The sequence below is a fragment of the Hypanus sabinus genome, chromosome 20 (assembly GCF_030144855.1).
Source record: "Hypanus sabinus isolate sHypSab1 chromosome 20, sHypSab1.hap1, whole genome shotgun sequence".
Classification (NCBI taxonomy): domain Eukaryota; kingdom Metazoa; phylum Chordata; class Chondrichthyes; order Myliobatiformes; family Dasyatidae; genus Hypanus; species Hypanus sabinus.
The window spans coordinates 33,060,100-33,081,558 of NC_082725.1; the positions used below are offsets into that span (position 1 = coordinate 33,060,100).

At 42.0% G+C, this 21,459-nt stretch overlaps 1 protein-coding gene across 1 annotated transcript in view; it reads left to right on the top strand.

Moving 5' to 3' along the window:
• gmds (GDP-mannose 4,6-dehydratase) overlaps positions 1 to 21,152 on the top strand; it is a 631,321-nt gene extending 610,169 nt beyond the window's left edge. The window contains exons 10-11 of the mRNA XM_059945308.1: positions 20,511 to 20,579; positions 20,899 to 21,152. Of these exons, the coding sequence (XP_059801291.1) occupies positions 20,511 to 20,579; positions 20,899 to 20,961 (132 nt within the window). The 3' untranslated portion in view covers positions 20,962 to 21,152. The remainder of the gene's footprint in view (positions 1 to 20,510; positions 20,580 to 20,898) is intronic.
• The last annotated feature ends 307 nt before the right edge of the window (positions 21,153 to 21,459 follow it).

Consider the following 21,459-nt stretch of genomic DNA (forward strand, 5'->3'; position numbering starts at 1 on the left):
TTTATGGGATTACTCCAGCTGCTGTATTTGATGAAGCAAAGGCCACATGGCCTAACATAACAGCAAGGCTGCTGTGTAATTGGCATTCTTTTCCAGTCCAAATCCCAGCATCCCCTGTTTTGTCCTGTTTGTGGTTTATCGCTTTAGTCAGCATGCTTGTCAAAGCCAGCGCTGACTGACTTCATTTCCCCAAAGTGGAGCACATCTCCCCCTCCTCCATTTGCCTATCACACCTGTCAACCACCCCTCTCGCTCCACCCCTTCCCCCTATCTTTTTATTTTTTTAGATTATGAGGACACTCAGTCCGCATTTATTATCATTTAGTAATGCATGCGTTAAGAAATGAAACAATGTTCCTCCAGTATGATATCACAGAAACACAAGACAGACCAAGACTAACTGACAAAAACCACATAATTATAACATATAGTGACAACAGTGCAAAGCAATACCGTAATTTGATGAGAGCAGACCATGGACACGGTAAAAAAAAGACTCAAAGACCCCAACCGTCCATCATCTCACGCAGACAGTAGAAGGAAGAAAAACTCTTCCTGCCATGAACCTCTAGCACTGCAAACTTGCCGATACAGCATCCTGGAAGCACCCAACCACAGCCAGCTCTGAGCCTGTCTGAAAACTTCGAGCCTCCGACACCGAGCATCATCTCTGCCGAGCGCTTCGACCCCAGCCCCGGCCGCCAAGCAACAGGCAAAGCCGTGGATTCGGGGCCTTCCTCTCCGGAGATTTTTCGATCGCACAGTAGCAGCGGCAGAGAAACAGGCATTTCAAAAGTTTCACCAGATGTTCCTTCGTGCTTCTCACGTCCGTCTTCATCAAATCAGGATTGTACACAGCATCCTACTTGACAGATAACAGATATTCATCCCGGAGTGGCCACTGCATGCTGCGTCGCACCGCCATCTTCATCTTTATATTGGCTATCCTCCCTTTTCCTTTCCAACCCTGATGAAAGATCTTGACCTGTCCATTTACCTCCATAGATGCTGCCTGATCTGTTAAGTTCCTCCATCTCCTTTGTACCTTGCTTTTGGATTTCTTGTTCAAGTTGACCTTCATAATCATAGAAGAACTGTAACTGTGGAGGACATCATAACCAGAATTCACTCCTGTCTGCTTGGTCTCCTTATATAAGCACTTCTAGTGAAGGCCATTCTGTAATAACCTCAGTTAAGGTGAAATATCTTAACCCAATACAGCTTGGGTCCCACGCTACCTGGTTTGGGAGCAGATGTTGCCCTGCTGCCTTTGAGCTCTAGACAGGCTTTGCTCATCTCCACCATGAATGGGCTCCACAGCTGTGGATTCACTTTTGGGAACTCTGCAGTTCCTGCTCCATACATTTACTCTTTTTCACCATTTGTGCAATTTGATCAAGGCATCAAGGCTGACGGCAAAGGACAGACCAGAATTCAGCTCACTACATTGCGAGGTTAACTCGCTTCAGCACTGAACTGGCTCTGTGCCCATGGACTCACTTTCAGGAACTCTGCAGTTTATGTTCTGAGTGTTATTTATCGCTTGCATGATTTGTTCTTTTCTTGTACATTGGGTGTTTGATGATTTTTGTTGTGTGGGTGTTTAATGGGTTCTATTGTGCTTATTTGCTGTGTGGCTGTCTGAACGACGAATCTCAAGGATGTATATAGTATATATACTTTAAAAGTACTTTGATGAAGGGTGTCGTCCCAAAACATCGTCTCTTTATTCTCTCCATAAATGCTGTATGACCTGCTCAAAAGGCCCTGAAGCAACATTTCCTTTGTTGTGTGACATACATAAAGGACACATGTCCTTTCTATATTTTCTGATTTATTTTCAGTTTAGACAGTTTTTTGGCTATCAAAGGAGATAGCTTGCCAATCATTGGTGGTCATGTTTAACTGCAAGCTCTTTCTCTTGAATAGTTGTTGAAATACACTTGAGCAAGTTTACAGTAACAGTGTCAGAAGCTGGACTTTGATACGGAAACCTTTCGCTGAAGTAAATCTGATTATTTTCCACATGATTTTCCTGAAAGGATGTTATGATTTTCTAGATGTATGTTGGCTGGTGATAAATGAGGCTTTTATATGATGTAATGTGAAAGGTTGGTGCCTTGACTTCCTCCTTCTTCAAGCTTAGTAAAGAGAGCTGTCTGAGCAGACCCTTAAGTCTTAATTTTCTCAATATCTACCCATTGTCGGTCTGCTAACAAACTGCTTCCAAATGCGAGATACAGCCTATATTTTATGGGATTACTCCAGCTGCTGTATTTGATGAAGCAAAGGCCACGTTGCCTAACATAACAGGCTGCTGTGTAATTGGCATTCTTTTCCAGTCCAAATCCCAGCATCCCCTGTTTTGTCCTGTTTGTGGTTTATCTCTTTTGTCAGTGTGCTTGTCAAAGCCAGCGCTGACTGACTTCATTTCCCCAAAGTGGAGCACAAGCATTGTTTGGGCATTGACAGCATTCTGTCAACCCCCCCTGATAGACAATACCACTGATACACAATTTCCTGAGTAGACCAGACATCTAGCTGTGTACTTCCCCTAATTCCGAACACTCATCTCTTATCACTTTGGTCATTTTATCAAGCTCTGTTTTCAGGCTCATTCCATACTTGTATACAGCCACAGAAAGAGAGTGAAATCGTTTTCATTATGTGGTGATATCCCTGTTTAGACTTGGTAAAATGTGAGATTATTACGCTGATAAATTAAGTATGCAGCTGTAAAGTTCCCTATGAAACTGGTGGGAAGGAAATTGCTGCCCAGATCTAAATCAGGTTATGTTGATTTCTGACAGGTTTGAAGTAAATACAGATGTGTACTTTTATGAGCTTTTTTATGGATACGTACTAATGTGAAATTTAAGTACTATCATGCTGTAGGAGCATGCCTACTCATGACATGATCTTAGAAGATTTTGTCATGCATGAATTAAAAAGGCATACCAGCATTCCTTTATTTCCTTGGTGCCTGGGGTGTTCTGCACTCATATGAAAGGAAGAAAATTAAAAGTGAATGCCACTTGTCACTCTTATCACAGAATTCTCAAATTGCTACTATTTAGACTTTTATTTTCAATTAGTGGCTTTATTTTACAGGTGACTTCTGTGTCCAAATCCTGTTGGTTGCATATATTTGATATATTTTAGGCTCCCACATTAACCCTCAGTTGATCATTTTTGTGAGCCTTGTTTAAATAATCAGTGAAACATGGTATACACTTCTGACAGCTTTGTCATTTATACCCAGTGGTCACTTTATGAAGTACACCTGTGCATCTGCTTTATTAATGCAAATATCTAATCAGCCAATCATGGCAGCACTTCAATACATAAAAGTATGCAGATATGTTTAAGAGGTTCAGTTGTTGTTTAGACCAAGCATCACTCTGGAGAAGGTATGTGATCTAAATGACTGACTGTGGATCGATTGTTGGTGCAAGATGGGGTGGTTTGAGTATTTCAAAAACTGCTGATCTCCTGGGTTTTTCACACACAAATGTCTCCAGAGAATGGTGCCAGAAAAAAAAACATCCAATGAGCAGCTGCTTTGTGGGTGAGAATGCCTTATTAATGAGGAGAATGGCCAGACTGGGTCAATCTGACAGGAAGGCGGTAGTAACTGAAGTAACTCGATAACCAAACAACCAACAGTTGTGTACAAAATAACATCTCTGAATGCACAACACATCAAACCTTGAGGTGGATGGGCTACAGCATCAGAATACCATTGTGGATTCCACTCCTGTATGTAATAAAATGGCCATTGACTGTATTTTTTTTCCCTGAAATTTCAGCTTTCAAGGAAAAGTGTTTCTCAATTGTTAATCAATAATTGTACTGTTGTTATGATTCCTGTTTGACTTTCTCATGTGGAGGAGTCGTATAATACAAAGCAAAGACTGGAAGGGCAAGTGAATAAGTTTAAAGGACTTGCAAAATCTGGAAACTTGTGAAATCACAGCATACAGTAACATAAATATCTAAACTGATTATGCTGATTGTAATCTACATAGCTCAGTGACAAGTGTCTGCAGAATTTTATACTATGGATGTTGAACTGGAAGTGTAAATTCTTGAGAAATTCAGACTGGATGTTTAGAATTAGCAGAAAATAACTGTCCAAAGTTCCTTTGACTACAGTTGATCAGTTTAATATTGAAATTATGCATGCTGTAACTAAAGAAGAAGCATATATAATGTTTAATTTCAAAATTTAAACTGCATTATAACACTAAACAAAAAGTTTCAATCTTAAAATGCTGTTGTCAAGAACTATCTGGGGATCCTTTAGTATAAATTTCCAACTATGACAACTTTTAATTGGAATACAGAAAAATATTAACCACTGAATTTTGTTTTTTTATTTTCCCTTTTTGCCTTCAGTTTTTCTTCACTTTTCTGTCTTTCTTTGCACTCTGTTCCATTTTCTGTCAAATACAGTCCAATCTGAAAAGGTAGGTAAATGAACTTTCGTAAGCCTTGAAGCATCTGCAAAAAGTTGCTATTTCTTGTGGGGGTCGGCATTCTCCCATCCCAATATATATTTGTCTTCTGCTGAGCAAACAGTTTGTGTAATTCAAATTTTCAATATTGCCTGCTGATAAGTTTGCAATATTAAACACTTCCTTAAAGTCTTAAAGTAATGTTATTGCATCCCTTAAAGAGTTTGAAACAGTAAATTTTATTCAAGCTACTTTTTATTTAAAAATAGCTAAAATTTAAAGGCAAAGTTTTATTAATTTAAGGAAATTTTATTTATGCTACATTATAAGTATTTGCAATATATTTGGTGGCATTTACATCATATGCATCATAGCTTCCTATAGAGATAATTGCATCTTAATCCAGTGTACCTTCTAAAGGCTTATGAGAATTCCATAACAGGATCATGTACAGCTGGAAATAGTCTACTTACTTACTGCAATATGCATTAGGTGTATTCTAGTATATACAATAACAGAACTATGCCCATTCACTATTTTTGTTGAGTAGGAGTAGTATTGGTAGGATTGGGTAAAATTGTCACAGATCGTGATTTATCAGAATTCTATGCAAGTGCCTATGAAATGTGGGTTTAGAAATAACTGAGAGAATGTGCTGTCTTCAACATGTGAATGAATGAAATAGTGAGGTACATAAAAAAGAGAACTAGCATTATAATAAGATGATTTTTAAATATATATATATATAAAGTATTTGCAAAATTATGACTGATAATCTGAGACGTACAGGAGAATGTTATTTATAACAGCTAGGAACAAAGCGAAAGCTGTTTATGCAAAGACTTGCATACTGAACGGTTACTTAACTTTGGACCTTCCAATACAGCATTTACTTTTCATGACTTGCCTTAGTGCAATGCAGTTTTTTAACACACCACTGTAATGCAGATAGGCCTAGAAATTAGGTCACATGGTACCATGTATTTGTGCACAAATTGACTCGATTTCAAAGAGAAATCAATCATAATCAACAATCAGGGAGTTACTGCAAGTGACATGATATTTGCAGTTTTTCATTTATGTCCTCTGCGAGTCTGACATTTTGATACAAAGAGGACACCAGACATGACTACAACATTTAACAGTATGCAACACATGCCTGGCTGCCATTTCCGTAATTTTTAACTGTGCCTGTGTGGCCCAGGAACACCATATGGATGAAATAACCTCCTTTTTCTGCTATAACAATCCAATCATTCATTGAGTAATTGTCATATAATCTGGCAGAACTCAAACCAGTCTGGCATTTTTTTTTTCGTATTTTTCTGGAAAAACTTGACCACACTGAAGACATGACTGAAGTCAAGAATAGTAGTGGAAAATTCATATAGTCAATTAGAAACACATTTTACACTTTGCATCAAAGGAAAATAAAATCAAATGAAGTTTCAAGCAGAAAACAGAATGTTGGGAAGACTTGGCAGGTCAAGCAACACTTGTGGAAGCAAAACAGGTCTGTCAATATTTCAGGTTGAGACCTTGTATCGGGGCTGAACTGAGAGAGAGGAGGAAAGATTATTGACAAATAGCAATGGAGGGTGGTGGTGGGAAAGAGATTTTCAAAGTAATCGTTGGAAGTAGCTGAGATGGGAATGAATAGGCAGTGTTAGTCAATATTAATTATCAACCTTCTTAGCTTGGCCATCTGTACCTCCATCTTCAACTAGATCCTCAACATCCTCATTGGGAGACCACAGTTATAATGGATCAGTCATAACAATTAAAATAAGCATGTCTCAAGATGCATGTTTAGCCCACTGCTCTATTCTCTGTACACTTGTGACTGTGTAGCTAAGCATAGCTCAAATGCCATCTATAAATTCACTAATGTTACACTGTTGTAGGCAATATCTCAAAAGGCGACTAGGAGAATACAGAGTTGAGACAGATAAGCTGTTTGACTCGTGTTACAGCAATGACGTCACACTGTCAACAAGACAAAAAAATTGATAATTGATCTAAAGAAGTGGAATTTGCAAGAACAGCCAGCAGTCCTCATTGAGGGGTCCACGGTGGAAAGGGTGAACAGTTTCAAGTTCCTAAGTCTCAACATCTCAGAGGATCTTGCCTAAGTACATCATAGTGATGCAGTCAGAAAGGTGGCAGGCCACAGGCTCTACTTCATTAGATATTAGAGGAGATTCAGTATGTCACCAAGGACACTTAAACAATTTCTATAGTTGTTTAGTGGACATTATTCCTACTGGTGCATTTGGTATGGAGCCTCCAGTGCACAGGGTCATTAGAGACTGCAGAGGGTTGAAGACTTAACCAGCTCCATCATGGGCATAAACGACCTCACCACTGAGGACATCTTCATGAGACAGTGCTTCACGAAGGAGGCGTCCATCGCTAAGGGCCCTCATCATCTGTGATATCCCCTCTTTTCATTGCTACCATCAGGGGAGAGGTACAAGAGCCTGAAGACCCACACTCATCAATTGAGAAACAGCCTCTTTCACTCTGCTATCAAATTTCTGAATGGTTCATTACCCATGAATACCATCTTATTCCTTTTTTTTTGCACTAGTTATTTATTTTGAAATTTCTAGTAATTTTATGTGCTTTTGTACTGTACAGTACTGTGACAGCAAAACATCAAATTTCATAGCAAGCAAGACGATGACAATTCTGATTCAGATTACACTGGTTTTGGGGAGGGGAAAGGGAGAAGTGAAATAAACTAAAACAAAACCAGGTGGGCAGGTGAGTGTGTGTAGGAGGGCAGCACCACAAAATGGAAAAGTCAATGTGCATACAAAAGGCTTGTAAAATGCTCAAAAAGAAAATTAGATCCCGTTCTTTCAACTTGCATTCGGCTTCTTGGTAGCTATGTGGAAGGCTGAGGATAGAAGGGTGGAAGGAGAGTTGAGATGCTCAGAAGCTCCATCTCATTGCAGATGGAATGTTCTACAGAAGATTGCTTAGTCTATGCTTGGTTTCAAAATTTAGAGGAGGCCATGATGAGGAGACAAATCATGAGCACATAATACAACATACCAGGTTGAAAAAGGTGCAGGTGAACCTCTGCTTCTCCAGAAGGGATATTTAGGTTGACTGAGTGGTGGTGAGAGAGGGCATGAGAGGACAGGTATTACACCTCATATTGTTGTTGGGGAATGTGCTAGGAGATGGCTAGAGGTGGGTAGAAAAGAATGAGCTAATTAGTGAGTGATGAAGTAAGTGTTCCCTGTAAAAAGCAGAGGATGCAGTGGACTCAAGTTTACTGGTGCTGGGTTTGTGTTGCTGCTGGCAGAAATGGTGGAGGATGATGTCGTGGGTACGAAGGCTGGTGCCATAGAAAGTGAGGGCTGAGGCAACTTTACTTCTGTTCTGTCTGGAGAGGAAGGTTGGTGAAGAGCAGATGTGGGAAATGGAGAAAATGTGTGTGAAGACTCCAATAATGGCTGAGGGAGAGACACACTTTTGGAATAAGGAGGATATGTCAGATGCTCCAGAACAAAATAATTCTTCTTGAGAAAAGGTGCAGCAGATGGAGAAATTGAGACAAAGGGATGACATAATTACAGGAAGCAAGGTGCAAGTTGGTGGGTTTATAGAAATTGTTAATAACAACTCTGTTCTCCTGGGCTGGAGATGGGAATTTAGAAAATCACACAATGTCCAGGTCAATTTGAGGTTAGAGGAAGTTGGTGGAAAAGGTGATGAAATACAGTACATGAGTTCTGCATGCCTGCTGGAGGCAGCATGAATGCAGTCATCAATGTAATGAAGAAAGAGCTGAGTGTGTATGTGCCAGAACAGGCTTAAAAGAATGATTGTTCCACATAGCCAACAAATAGACAAGCATATCTAGGATCAATTCAAGTATCCATGACTACCCCTGTGATTTGCAGAAAGTGGTGGGAATCAAAATAAAGTTGTTAAAGTAAGAATGGATTCTGCCATGGATGAAACTGCTAGTGGAGAGGAACTGGTTGGGTCTTTGTTCAAGAAAGAAATTGGGGCCCTAGGCCTTCCTGACGGAGTATATACATGTATAGAGATTGAGTGTGTTTGGTCAAGATGGGGAAGCTCAGGCCAGGAAACTGGAATCATCAAAAAGATTGTGGGCATGAGAGATATTCCAACATAAGTCTGGACAAGAGAAAACCAGATGGAGTCCACGTATGAAGAAATGAGTTTAGTTGGGCTAACACAGGCAGAAATAATGGGCCTACCATGGTAGTTCTATCTATGGATGTTAGGTAAGAATGGAACCAGGAGGTGTGGGGTTGGAGGCTCTGGAGAGAAAATCTCATCATGTGATGAGATCTGTAAAAGAAATTGCACAACACGTTGACTGTTGATTGTTTTGTGTTTTTGGGCATGACAATTTCTATTCCACATTTTAGAGCACTTATGTCATTTTCAGTCAGTATAAAGACCCTGTATTTAATTTTTAAAAGGAAGTGGATAATATAGTCTGATAAATCATTTTTAGTTTTATGCTTCATCGCCTTGAAACTGTGATGCAATTCCACTGGGACGAGTGAGCTTCTGGTACCTTTCCCAGGTGTCTTTTATATATGCATGAATACCACTGTGGTGATCATCCACAAACAGTACCACAGCAGAGCAAATCCTGCCTTTACTTGTAGTTTGCAAATGCTCACTGCCACGGGGTCAATAGCTAGCAATCAGTAATTGCTGTATTGCAGATATTTGGAGTACTGCATTTAATTAAAAGCAGCTTTATAACCATGAAACTGAGAACAACATAGATTAAGTAATAAATTTGGACCTCCCTGGACTGTTTTGTGAATAAACTGAGCCAGCACAGTGATTTCTATAATGGTAAAAATGGCTCCACTACCCTATTTGCACCATCTAAATTTACAAATTCGGAAGTTTTGCAAATTACAGGAGAGATACGCGTATACGTTTAATTACAAAGCTGCTTTCCTCCATCCAAGTCAATGGCTCATATAACTTTAGCTTATCACTCACACCAAACTAAACATGGCAGTACAACTGATCTCGGCAGGTTCCAATGACCATGGACAGCCTCAAAGCGATTGCGCAGCCACCGACTGCGACTCCAGCCTTGAACTCCAGGCCGGGTCTTCACCTGCTGCGATTGTGACTCGTGTCTCCCCTTCCCCCACCACCACTCTGTGATCCCCTCTCCCTCAGATCCCATCGTCAGCTCCTGGGCCCTCAGAGGCTCCATCTTCCTCTCACCCCAACCTTTCCCTCTCCACTGACACTACCAACCTCCCTCCCCGCTCTGATCCCATTTCTCATCCGTGCCGGGTCTTTACCATTCCCTCTGACCTCCAACTCTCTGAGGCAGAGCACTCTGTCCTCAGTAAGGGCCTCACCATTGACCCTCTTCGCCCACACCTCAGCGAGTTCCGCGTTCGCCATGACACTGAACTCTTCTTCCGCCGGCTCCGTCTCCGAGCTTACTTCTTTGACAAGGACTCTCCTCCTCTTCATGGACACCCCGCTCTGGTCTTCTGCCTGCTCTGGATCTCTTTATTGCTAATTGCCGATGGGACATCAACCGTCTTGACTTCACTACACCCTGTTCCAATTCCAACCTTACTCCTTCCAAACGCTCTGCTCTCCGCTCCCTCCGCACCAATCCCAACCTCACTATAAAACCTGCTGGTAAGGGGGGAGCTGTTGTTGTCTGGCGTACTGACCTCTACCTGGCCGAGTCACAGTGACAACTCTCTGATACCTCCTCTTATTTACCCCTTGATCATGATCCGACTAAGGAGCACCAGGCGATTGTCTCCTATATCATCACCAACCTTAACAGCTCTGGGGATCTCCCATCCGCCGCCACCAACCTCGTAGTTCCCACACCCCGCACTTCCCGTTTCTACCTCCTACCCAAGATCCACAAACCTGCCTGTCCAGGTAGACCCATTGTCTCAGCTTGCTATTGCCCCACCAAACTCATTTCTGCATACCTTGACACTGTCTTATTCCACCCCCCCCCCCCGTTCAATCTCTTCCCACCTATGTTCGTGACACTTCTCATGCTTTGAATTTTTTCAATGATTTTAAGTTCCCTGACCCCCACCGCCTTATTTTCACCATGGACGTCCAGTCCCTATATTACCTCCGTCCCCCATCGGGATGGTCTCGAAGCTCTTCGCTTCCTTTTGGATTCCAGACCTAACCAATTCCCCTCTACCATCACTCTCCTCCGTCTAGTGGAATTAGTTCTTACTCTCAATAATTTCTCCTTTGGCTCCTCCCACTTTCTCCAAACCAAAGGTGTAGCCATGGGCACCTGCACGGGTCCCAGTTATGCCTGCTTTTTTGTTGGCTTTGTGGAACAGTCCATGTTCCAAGCCTATACGGGTATCCGTCCCCCCTCTTTTCCTTCGCTACATCGACGGCTGCATCGGCACTGCTTCCTGCACGCATGCTGAGCTCGTTGACTTCATTAACTTTGCCTCCAACTTTCACCCTGCCCTCAAATTTACCTGGTCCATTTCCGACACCTCCCTCCCCTTTCTTGATCTTTCTGTCTCCATCTCTGGAGACGGCTTTTCTACTGATATCTATTAGAAGCCTACAGACTCTCACAGCTACCTGGACTATTCCTCTTCCCACCCTGTCTCTTGCAAAAATGCCATCCCCTTCTTACAATTCCTCCATCTCCTCCGCATCTGCTCTCAGGATGAGGCTTTTCATTCCAGGACGAAGGAGGTGTCTTCCTTTTTTAAACAAAGTGGCTTCCCTTCTTCCACCATCAACTCTACTCTCAAACGCATCTCTCCCATTTCCTGCACATCTGCCCTCACCCCATCCACCCGCCACCCCACTCGGGATAGGGTTCCCCTTGTCCTCACCTACCACCCCACCAGCCTCCAGGTCCAACGTATAATTCTCCGTAACTTCTGCCACCTCTAATGAGATCCCACTACCCAGCACATCTTTCCCTCAGCCCCCCTTTCTGCTTTCCGCAGGGATCATTCCCTATGCGACTCTCTTGTCCACTTGTCCCCCACCCCATCCCTTCCCATCGATCTCCCTCCTGGCACTTATCGTAAGCGGAACAAGTGCTACACCTGCCCTTACACTTCCTCCCTCACCACCATTCAGGGCCCCAGAGAGTCCTTCCAGGTGAGGCGACACTCACCTGTGAGTCGGCTGGTGTGGTATACTGCGTCCGGTGCTCCCGGTGTGGCCTTTTATATATTGGTGAGACCCGACACAAACTGGGAGACCGTTTCGCTGAACACCTACGCTCTGTCCGCCAGAAAAAGCAGGATCTCCCAGTGGCCACACATTGTAATTCCACGTCACGTTCACATTCTGATATGTATATCCATGGCCTCCTCTACGGTCAAAATGAATCCAAACTCAGGTTGGAGGAACTACACCTTATATACCGGCTGGGTAGCCTCCAACCTGATGGTATGAACATTGACTTCTCGAATTTCCGTTAATGCCCCTGCTCCCCTTCTTACCCCATTCCTGACATATTCAGTTGTTTTTTTCCCCTCTCTCTCTCTGCCCATCGCTCTGCCTGTTCTCCATCTCCCTCTGGTGCTTTCCCCGCTCCCCTTTCTTTCTCCTGAGGCCTCCCGTCCCATGATCCTTTCCCTTCTCCAGCTCTGTATCACTTTCGCCAATCACCTTTCCAGCTCTTAGCTTCATCCCACTCCCTCCGGTCTTCTCCTATCATTCCGCATTTCCCCCTCCCCCCACTACTTTTAAATCTCTTACTATCTCTCCTTTCAGTTAGTCCTGATGAAGGGTCTCAGCCCGAAACGTCGACAGTGCTTCTCCTTATAGATGCTGCCTGGCCTGCTGTGTTCCACCAGCATTTTGTGTGTGTTGTTGTTTGAATTTCCAGCATCTGCAGATGTCCTCGTGTTTGCTCTTTAAATTCACTACTGTGAAGCCTCTGCCATTGATGCCTACACTGAAGAAGTTTAAATCTTCTCTTCGACGGTTGTTCAGTGAAACCCTCTCTCGCTGTTCCCCATCTATAATTCCTTCGGCCCTTCAACTTTTCGATCATATTTTGACTCAGACCAGCTATTACAGCCATATATCCTTCCTTGGAACGTGTCTCCGCTGCCAACTGACCCCAGTTGGCTTCAGGATCCGTTTTCGAGCTTCTCAAATTGGACCTTCTGAGGATCCCAGGTACTCACATTTAATTGACTCTGCCTCCCGTTGTTTCTCCCGTTGAGCTCTGAGGGTGACACTCCCCGCCATGAGAAGGTACCTAGCGTCCCTTTCACAACCCCTTCCACGCCTCCGGGACACCTGTTTCTCCGTTTGCAATGGACCTGTCCGTTATTTCATCCTCCGTCGGATCCATGCGTGCAATCGCCGTTTCTTTGACTTTATCACGTCCTGCAAGGATCGCAAGATCTTCCAACTGCAGACCCCAGATCATGGACTTCGTATCGCGTCCCCGGCCCCGGTAGTCAATCTCGGCTGCCCCGGCAACCCAGGGCATATTCAAAACTCGGACTCCAGTACCATCAACGCGGGTTCCAACAACCATGGACAGTTTCAAAGCAATTGCGCGACCACCGACTGCGACTCCAGCGTTGAACTCCAGGCTGGGTCTTCACCTGCTGCAATTGTGACTCCCATCTCCCCTTCCCCCACCACCACTCTGCAATCCCCTCCCCCTCAGATCCCATCGTCAGCTCCTGGGCCCTCAGAGGCTCCATCTTCCTCTCACCCCTACCATCCCCTCCCCACCGACACCACCTGCCTCCCTCCCCCCTCTGATCCCAGCTTTCATCCGTGCCGGGTCTTTACCATTCCCTCCGACCTTCAACTCTCTGAGGCAGAGCACTCTGTCCTCAGTAAGGGCCTCAGCTTTGTTCCCCTTCGCCCACATCTCAGTGAGTTCCACGTTCGCCATGACACTGAACTCTTCTTCTGCCGGCTCCATCTCCGAACTTACTTCTTTGACAAGGACTCTCCTACCCCCACCGATGATCCCTTCTCCTGTCTTCAACCCTCCTCCTCTTCATGGACACACCGCTCCAGTCTTCTGCCTGCTCTGGATCTCTTTATTGCTAATTGCCGAAGGGACATCAACCGTCTCGACTTCACCACACCATGTTCCAATTCCAACCTTACTCCTTCCGAACGCTCTGCTCTCCGCTCCCTTCGCACCAATCCCAACCTCACTATAAAACCTGCTGGTAAGGGGGGAGCTGTTGTTGTCTGGCATACTGACCTCTACCTGGCCGAGTCACAGCGACAACTCTCTGATACCTCCTTTTATTTACCCCTTGATCATGACCCCACTAACGAGCACCAGGCCATTGTCTCCTATACCATCACCAACCTTATCAGCTCTGGGGATCTCCCATCCACTGCCACCAACCTCATAGTTCCCACACCTCGCACTTCCCGTTTCTACCTCCTACCCAAGATCCACAAACCTGTCTGTCCAGGTAGACCTATTGTCTCTGCTTGCTATTGCCCCACCGAACTCATTTCTGCATACCTTGACACTGTCTTATCCCCCCCTTGTTCAATCTCTTCCCACCTATGTTCGTGACACTTCTCAAGCTTTGAATTTTTTCAATGATTTTAAGTTCCCTGGCCCCCTCCGTCTTATTTTCACCATGGATGTCCAGTCCCTATATACCTCCATCCCCCACCAGGATGGTCTCAAAGCTCTTCACTTCTTTTTGGATTCCAGACCTAACCAATTCCCCTCTACCAGCACTCTTCTCCGTCTAGCGGAATTAGTTCTTACTCGCAATAATTTCTCGTTTGGCTCCTCCCACCTCCTCCAAACCAAGGGTGTAGCCATGGGCACCCGTATGGGTCCCAGTTATGCCTGCCTTTTTGTTGGCTTTGTGGAACAGTCCATGTTCCAAGCCTATAATACTCCCGAGGCCTCCCTTCCCATGATCCTTTCCCTTCTCCAGCTCTGTATCACTTTTGCCAATCACCTTTCCAGCTCTTAGCTTCATCCCACCCCCTCCGGTCTTCTCCTATCATTTTGCATTTCCTCCTCCCCCCACTACTTTAAAATCTCTTACTATCTTTCCTTTCAGTTAGTCCTGATGAAGGGTCTTGGCCCAAAACATCGACGGTGCTTCTCCCTATAGATGCTGCCAGGCCTGCTGTGTTCCACCAGCATTTTGTGTGTTGTTGTTTGAATTTCCAGCATCTGCAGATTTCCTTGTGTTTGCTCTTTAAGGCCAGTTAATCCTGGTTGCCCTTGAGAAGGTGTTTCAAAGTACATTTATTATCAAAGTATGTGTACTCTATACAACCTTGAGCTTCGTCACCTTACAGAGAACCACAAAACTAAGAAACCCAATAGAACCCATTAAAAAGAAGACCATCAAAACAGAAAAAGTGTAATTTTAAAGAAATGTGTTTCTGATGTATACAACCAGTAACTCCTTAAGATTAAAGGAGTGTGATAATGCTGTTAGTAAGGAGGATAAGGCAAAACATGCCTAAGCAGTCCCTGCTGATGGTGGTATTACCATGTGCTTGCTACCCTTGCTCTTTCAGTTGGTGAAGATCATGGGCTTAGAAGGTACTTTTGAAGAAGCATTAGCAACTTGTAGCTGCGCATTGTGGAAATGGTATGTACCCCTTTGAGGCTATGCTGCTGATGAACATGTCAATCAAGTAGATAGTTTTGACTCAAAAGTAAAGTGACTCTTAGGTATTGTGTGCTTTAAGTCGATCAGGATGTCTATCCAGGTGGAACTATGATTTACCTGTACCTTTTTGCAGCCTTCTATACTACATTCAATGCCCGTGATATAGTCTCCTCTCCATTGTGGTAACCATATGTAGATAGGTGACAGTTTAGCAGGGTGAGTCAGGATGTCTCCATCCCACTCCCACTGTGACCTTCCTGTGGCACGACTACTATTTCTATCATTTAGTCTCTCCAGTTGTTCAGGCTATCTCTGACCTTCCCATTTGTTCCCTACAGCCTTTCCACCATTCCCCCCAGTTTAAAACATACTTAATTTTTAATTCTTCCCAGTGCTGATGAAAGAGTATTGACCTAAAACGTTAACTCATTTCTCTCCACTAGTGTTGTCTCAGTTTTTACTGTTTTTTTTTCAGACTCTTCTTTTGAAAGATCAAAATCTAATCTGTGCCCACACTTTATAAATATGAGTGAGTGTTTTTAAAAAAAAATATTTCCAGCAGAAGTGGCACTCCATTATCAAATCCTATATTGAAACAACAGGCAGCATAAGATCCCTGTGTGTGGAAAAAATAATTTAGATTCTCTAGGTCAAATATGCATAACCAGAATAAAAAGAATAGTACAGTACTGGGTTCTGCATAAACTAATTTGTTCAGAAAAAAATTCTGATCATATTTTACAACAGGAGATCAGTATAACATACTTCAGTTGCTAATTACTTTAACACTAGAATAATATTTTGAAAGATATTTGCTGTAATGTAACAACCAAAGCATCACCCTGTATTAAACAGTTCACGCAGCTGGAAACGCCACAAGACTAACTGCAGAACATTCCCTATAATACTGAATTAGTTAAAGGCCATTTAACCATTCAATGAGTATGTTTTTTTTAAGCTTCACAATATTTTAAATCACACTGTGATGTCATAGTTGTCTAATTTACACATCCAAGTGAAGGCAATTTCGTGAACAATGAATGAGGATGATAAGAACATCCTCTGATGAGACCACACTTAGAGTATTGTGTTCATTTCTGGTCACCTCATTATAGGAAGGATGTGGAAGCTAAGGAGAGGGTGCAGAGGAGATTTACCAGAATGTTGCCTAGTTTGGAGAACAAGTCATATGAAGCAAGGTTAGCAGAGCTGGGACTTCTCTCTTTGGAGCGTAGAAGAATGAGAGGGGACTTGATAGAGGTCTACAAGATTATGAGAGGCATAGATAGGGTGGATAGTCAGTACCTGTTTCCCAGGGCACCAATAGCAAACACCAGAGGGCATATGTACAAAATTAAGGGAGGGAAGTTTAGGGGAGACATCAGGGGTAAGTTGTTTTCTTTTACACAGAGGGTTGTGAGTGCCTGGAATGACTTGCCAGGGATGGTGATGGGGGCTAAAAAAGGTGTATTTAAGAGCCTCTTAGATAGCCACATGGATGAAAGAAAAATAGAGGGTTATGGGGTAGTGTGGGTTTAGTACTTTTTTTTTCTGTCACTAGGGTTGGTTTCACCATGGATAATGGCTAACTTGTTCCTCAGCTGCTTTTGTTCTACATCCTTTGAAATCCTGACTTAATAAAAATACATGGATTTCAGTATGCAAAATGCGAATTGATCCAGCATGCAAATCACAATTTTAGAAAAGCAAATTCCAGATTTTCCCTGCCATTAGAAGAAATGCTTTCTAATTTCAGTGCTGCATGATGTGCTATAATTTTAAAATTGTACAATTGCTCTGTTTTCCTGCAGCAGAGGTAAGTTTCACTGTATTGGTAATATAATTTATTATGTATGTTTACAGATAAGAAAGTGACACTATAAGACTATAAACATTTAACTTCTGTAAATATCCCACCAAGCAGTCTGAATGTTCTGTTAATTCTTTTCATTTTTATTCGATCCTCAAATGTTATAAACTAAAAGGGAAATGAAAAATTCAAGGTTCACAGTATATTTATTATTATCAATGTATATATATCTCATTATACACTACCCAGAGATTCATTTTACAACATTTGCTGTAAATACAAAAAAAAAGAATCAATGAAAAACTGTACACAACAAAGATGGGCAAACAATCAATGTGCAAAAGACAACAAACTGTGCAAATGCTCTATCCATGCTAGTATCTTTCCTGTAATGCCATGGGCTCTAAATAGATTCTTGATTAGTCAAGGCATGAAAGGATACAACAGTGGGAATAAAGGGAACTTTTTCTGGTCTGGTTGGTAATTAATGGTGTTCCACAGGAGTCAATGTTGGGACCACTTCTTTTTGCATTATATGTCAATGACTTGGATGACAGAATTGATAGCCTTGTGGCCAAGTTTGCGACAATATGAAGATAGGTGGAGGGACAGGTAGTTCTGAGGAAGTGAAGAGGCTGCAGAAGGACTTAGACAGATTAAGAGTATAGGCAAAGAAGTGGCAGATGGAATAGTGGCTAGATGTGTACGGTTCTGCACTTTGGTAGAAGAAATAAAAGGGTAAAATATTTTATAAATAGAGAAAATTCAAAAATCCGAGCTGTAAAGGGACTTGGGAGTCCTACTGCAGAATTCCCTAACGGTTACCTTGCAGGCTAAGTTGGTAGTAAGGAAGGCAAATGCGATGTTAGAATTCATTTTGAGAGGACTAGAATATAAAACAAAAGATGTAATGTTGAAGCTTTATAAAGCACTGGTGAGGCATCACATGAAATATTGTGAGCAGTTTTGGGCCCCTTATCTAAGGAAGGGTGTGCTGACATTGGAGAAGGTTAAAAGGAAATTTACAAAAATTACTCCGGGTTTTTAAGGCTTGTCATATCAGGAGTATTTGATGGCTCTGGGCCTCTACTGACTGGAATTCAGAAGAGTGAGAGGTGTCTTCATTCAAACTTATCAAATGTTGAAAGGCCATGATAGAGTGGATGTAGAGAGGATGTTTCCTATGGAGGGGGAGTCTAAAGCCAGAGGACACAGCTTAGAATAGAGGGGCATCCTTTTAAAATTGAGATGAGAAGGAATTTCTTTAGCCAGAGATTGGTGAAACTGTGGAATTCATTGCCACAAGTGGCTGTGGAGGCCAAGTAATTGTGTATATTTGAGGCAGAGGTCAACAGAGTCTTGATTAGTCAAGGTATGAAAGAATACTGGGAGAAGGCAGGAGTTTGGAACTGAGAGGGAAAATGGATCAGCTATGATAAAATGGCAGATGAAACTTAATAGGCTAAATGGCCTAATTCTGCCGCTCTATCTTATGGTCTAATAATATTAAATAAATAAGCAATAATTATTAAGAACAAGAGTTGACGAGACCCTGAAAGTGAGTTCAAGGGTTGTAGGATCAGTTCAGAGAGTGAAGTTAGCCCCTCTGTTCAAGAGCAGATATCTGCAAATTAACTTCATAATTTAACACTGTAAATGTAGTTGAATCTGTAGCCAATGTCGTTTATCAATCTGTAATGTGGTTTAATCAATGATTCCTGCAAGTGAAGTATCACCCTGCCCACTGTACAGAACTGGGGAAAAGTCTTACGCACCCTGAAGTTTTTATATGGTTTCAGATAGTATGGTTCCACAGAGCCCGAATCTCAAAATCATCAAGACTTTCTGGGATTACCTAGAGAGACAAGCTGGGCAGCCAAACTCTGCAAAAGCACTGTGGCAAGTTCTCCAAGATGCTTGGAACAACCTACCAGCTGATTTTCTTAGAAAACAGCACAACTGTGTACCTAAGGGAATTAATGCAGTTTTCAAGGCAAAGGGGTGGTCACACGAAAAATTTGATTAGTTTCAGCTTTTGTTTTACTGCTTACTACTCTTTTAATAATTTTTTTGATAATTAGAAACTTCTCATTTCATTATTTTTCATTTCATTTCATTTAAAACATTTTTGCTTCACAGAATTATTTTTACGTGCCTAAGACATATTACTGTACTTTAGAATCCTGGCATTTGGAGTTTACATTCCATTGTATTTTGTAGGTCTGCATTGACTTGATGCATAGATTATTATTTTGAAGTTATCCTTTTGTAAACCAGCTATATGAAAATGACATGAAAATCCGACCCAGCATTCTGAGAAGAAGAGTTTGCAAATTCCAGGTGTAGGTCTAGTAAGATGTATTTGTTCTTATTTTATGGTGCTGGTTGCAAAAACAATGTTCATTTCTACTGAACACTCATCATTCATACAGCCAGTTCAGACCCCAATGAGATGGCATGAGGAATCATTAAAGAAGCTGGTTCAAAAGTAAAAAACTACAAAACCACTAAATTGCTGCACATTCAGGCCACTTGATAGGAAATTCCCTAAGTTGAAAGTTCAAAGTAAATTTATTAACATAGTAAGTATATCACTATTTACTACTCCGAGATTCATTTTGTTGTAGGCATTCCCAGTAGTGGTGAAATAAATACAAGCAATGAAAAACTACACAAAAACAAATCTGTAGTGGAAGCCAATAAGCCAATAGGTTAAATGTGGGTATCTTGGTAGCATCACATTTGAGTATGCAAATGTTAGATAAGTATATAAACAAACCAACACATCACTCGTGAGCAAAGCTAGAGTTCAAATGTTGAACATCAGTTGAAAATTGTGATGAGCCCTTTTAACTTCCTGTATTATTTTGCCCTAAAGTTGGAATGCATTACTTGTTGCTGAAACATCAAATACAGGCCGCGAAGGAAAATAGAGACGTTATGTTAATTAAACGCTTTCGGTGTTCTGTCAGGGAACTGTTTGTTGGTATAAATACAACAGACACGTTGGTTGACTCAAGGCATTTAATGTGAATGCAGAATAAATGTGGGGCTTGGAATGGACGAGTGCGTTCCCTGTTTCAGTCCTTCCCCAGCGGATTGTGTGAATTACTGGTCTGCAGGACGAAAAGTGCGTTGTGGGAATACGTTCATTTTACTTGCTCCTCTACTGAAATGTTATGTAGTCTCTATTCTATCGCAATATTTTGAGCAACTAAGATAGTTGTTAAATCACAAGTAAAATATCAAATTTTGATTAAAGGACCGTATTAACATACCTGAGGAGTGAGAACTGATCTAATTTTGTAACAGCTTTTTTGACCGTGTTTGTTGTTTGCTTTAACACTTGAGCGAAATACAAGTCAAATGTTATGGTATCGTCTCCGCATGTCGGAGTGCCAGCGGGAATTCGTTCAGGGTGGTACCTGTCAGCAAATCGACCCCAAGTTTACCCCTGACCTTAAACCTGCAACATCCCAGAGAGACTGTGCTGCTGCAGGGCTCGATTACCACTGTGCTTTGTGCGGACTTTAGTGAAAGAAGCAGCAATAAAGCCATTAAAAGACAGCATTAGACAGTGATGTTGACTTGAGTTTCTTCTCTTTAAAGGATTTTCTACAAGGAGACAGCACCAAAGCTCTGCAGAAGCTGGGATGGAAACCAAAAGTATCTTTTGACGTAAGTTTTGCTTTGAGTTTACAAATTTGCATAAAACGGGCTTGCATTTCTGTGAACTCACGTAAGAAATGAGGTGGCCGAGTGGCAAAATCGGACTCTCGCGCACTTTCATGTTCCTGTACAATTGATTTTATTTCTCAATTTGATATTTCCGTACATTTATCTCCATCGCAATTGATTATACAGCGCCTTCTCGATGTTTACTTATGTCTAATGTTCACCTCTCCCGATTAAATGCACTCGCGTTTTCTTCCTCCTCCGGTCGCTGGTCGGGACTCAACTGCCCCCAGTGAACACCTCTTGATGTGCTTATGTGCAGGAACTGGTGAAGGAGATGGTGGACGCTGATATCGAGCTCATGAAGGCCAACCCAAACGCTTGAGGCCGGATTCTATTCCGCATAGCAGAGCAATGAGATTTTTCATGGAACATGGGATGAAATTTAATGATCGGAAAAAATGATCTAGGTTTCAAGCATGCAAGGGAAAGAGAATCACATTCCTAATATGATTGTTTATTAAACGGTGTGTTAAATGTACTGTAGCTTCAAAACAATACAAATTAATCATAGTATGCTGATGAGAATTGTCTTTTAACGATTGATAGTTTACTTCTGCCTTTAATATTGAAATTCATTTGTAAACTGAATGAGGTTCAGGAATAATCATGATTTTGTAACTTACTGTATTAAATAGGATGTTGTTTAAAATCGTCCAGTTAGTCCTGCCTCGTTAAAATATGATGGTGCCGATTTCGAAAAATTCATTGCTTGCGTTAAGTGTGGGCGTTACATTAATTCTAACTCCCACGATATTATTTCATTCCTGTAGAATTGGAAATGCGATATTTTATAACAAAATATCATTTTACTATTATAAAG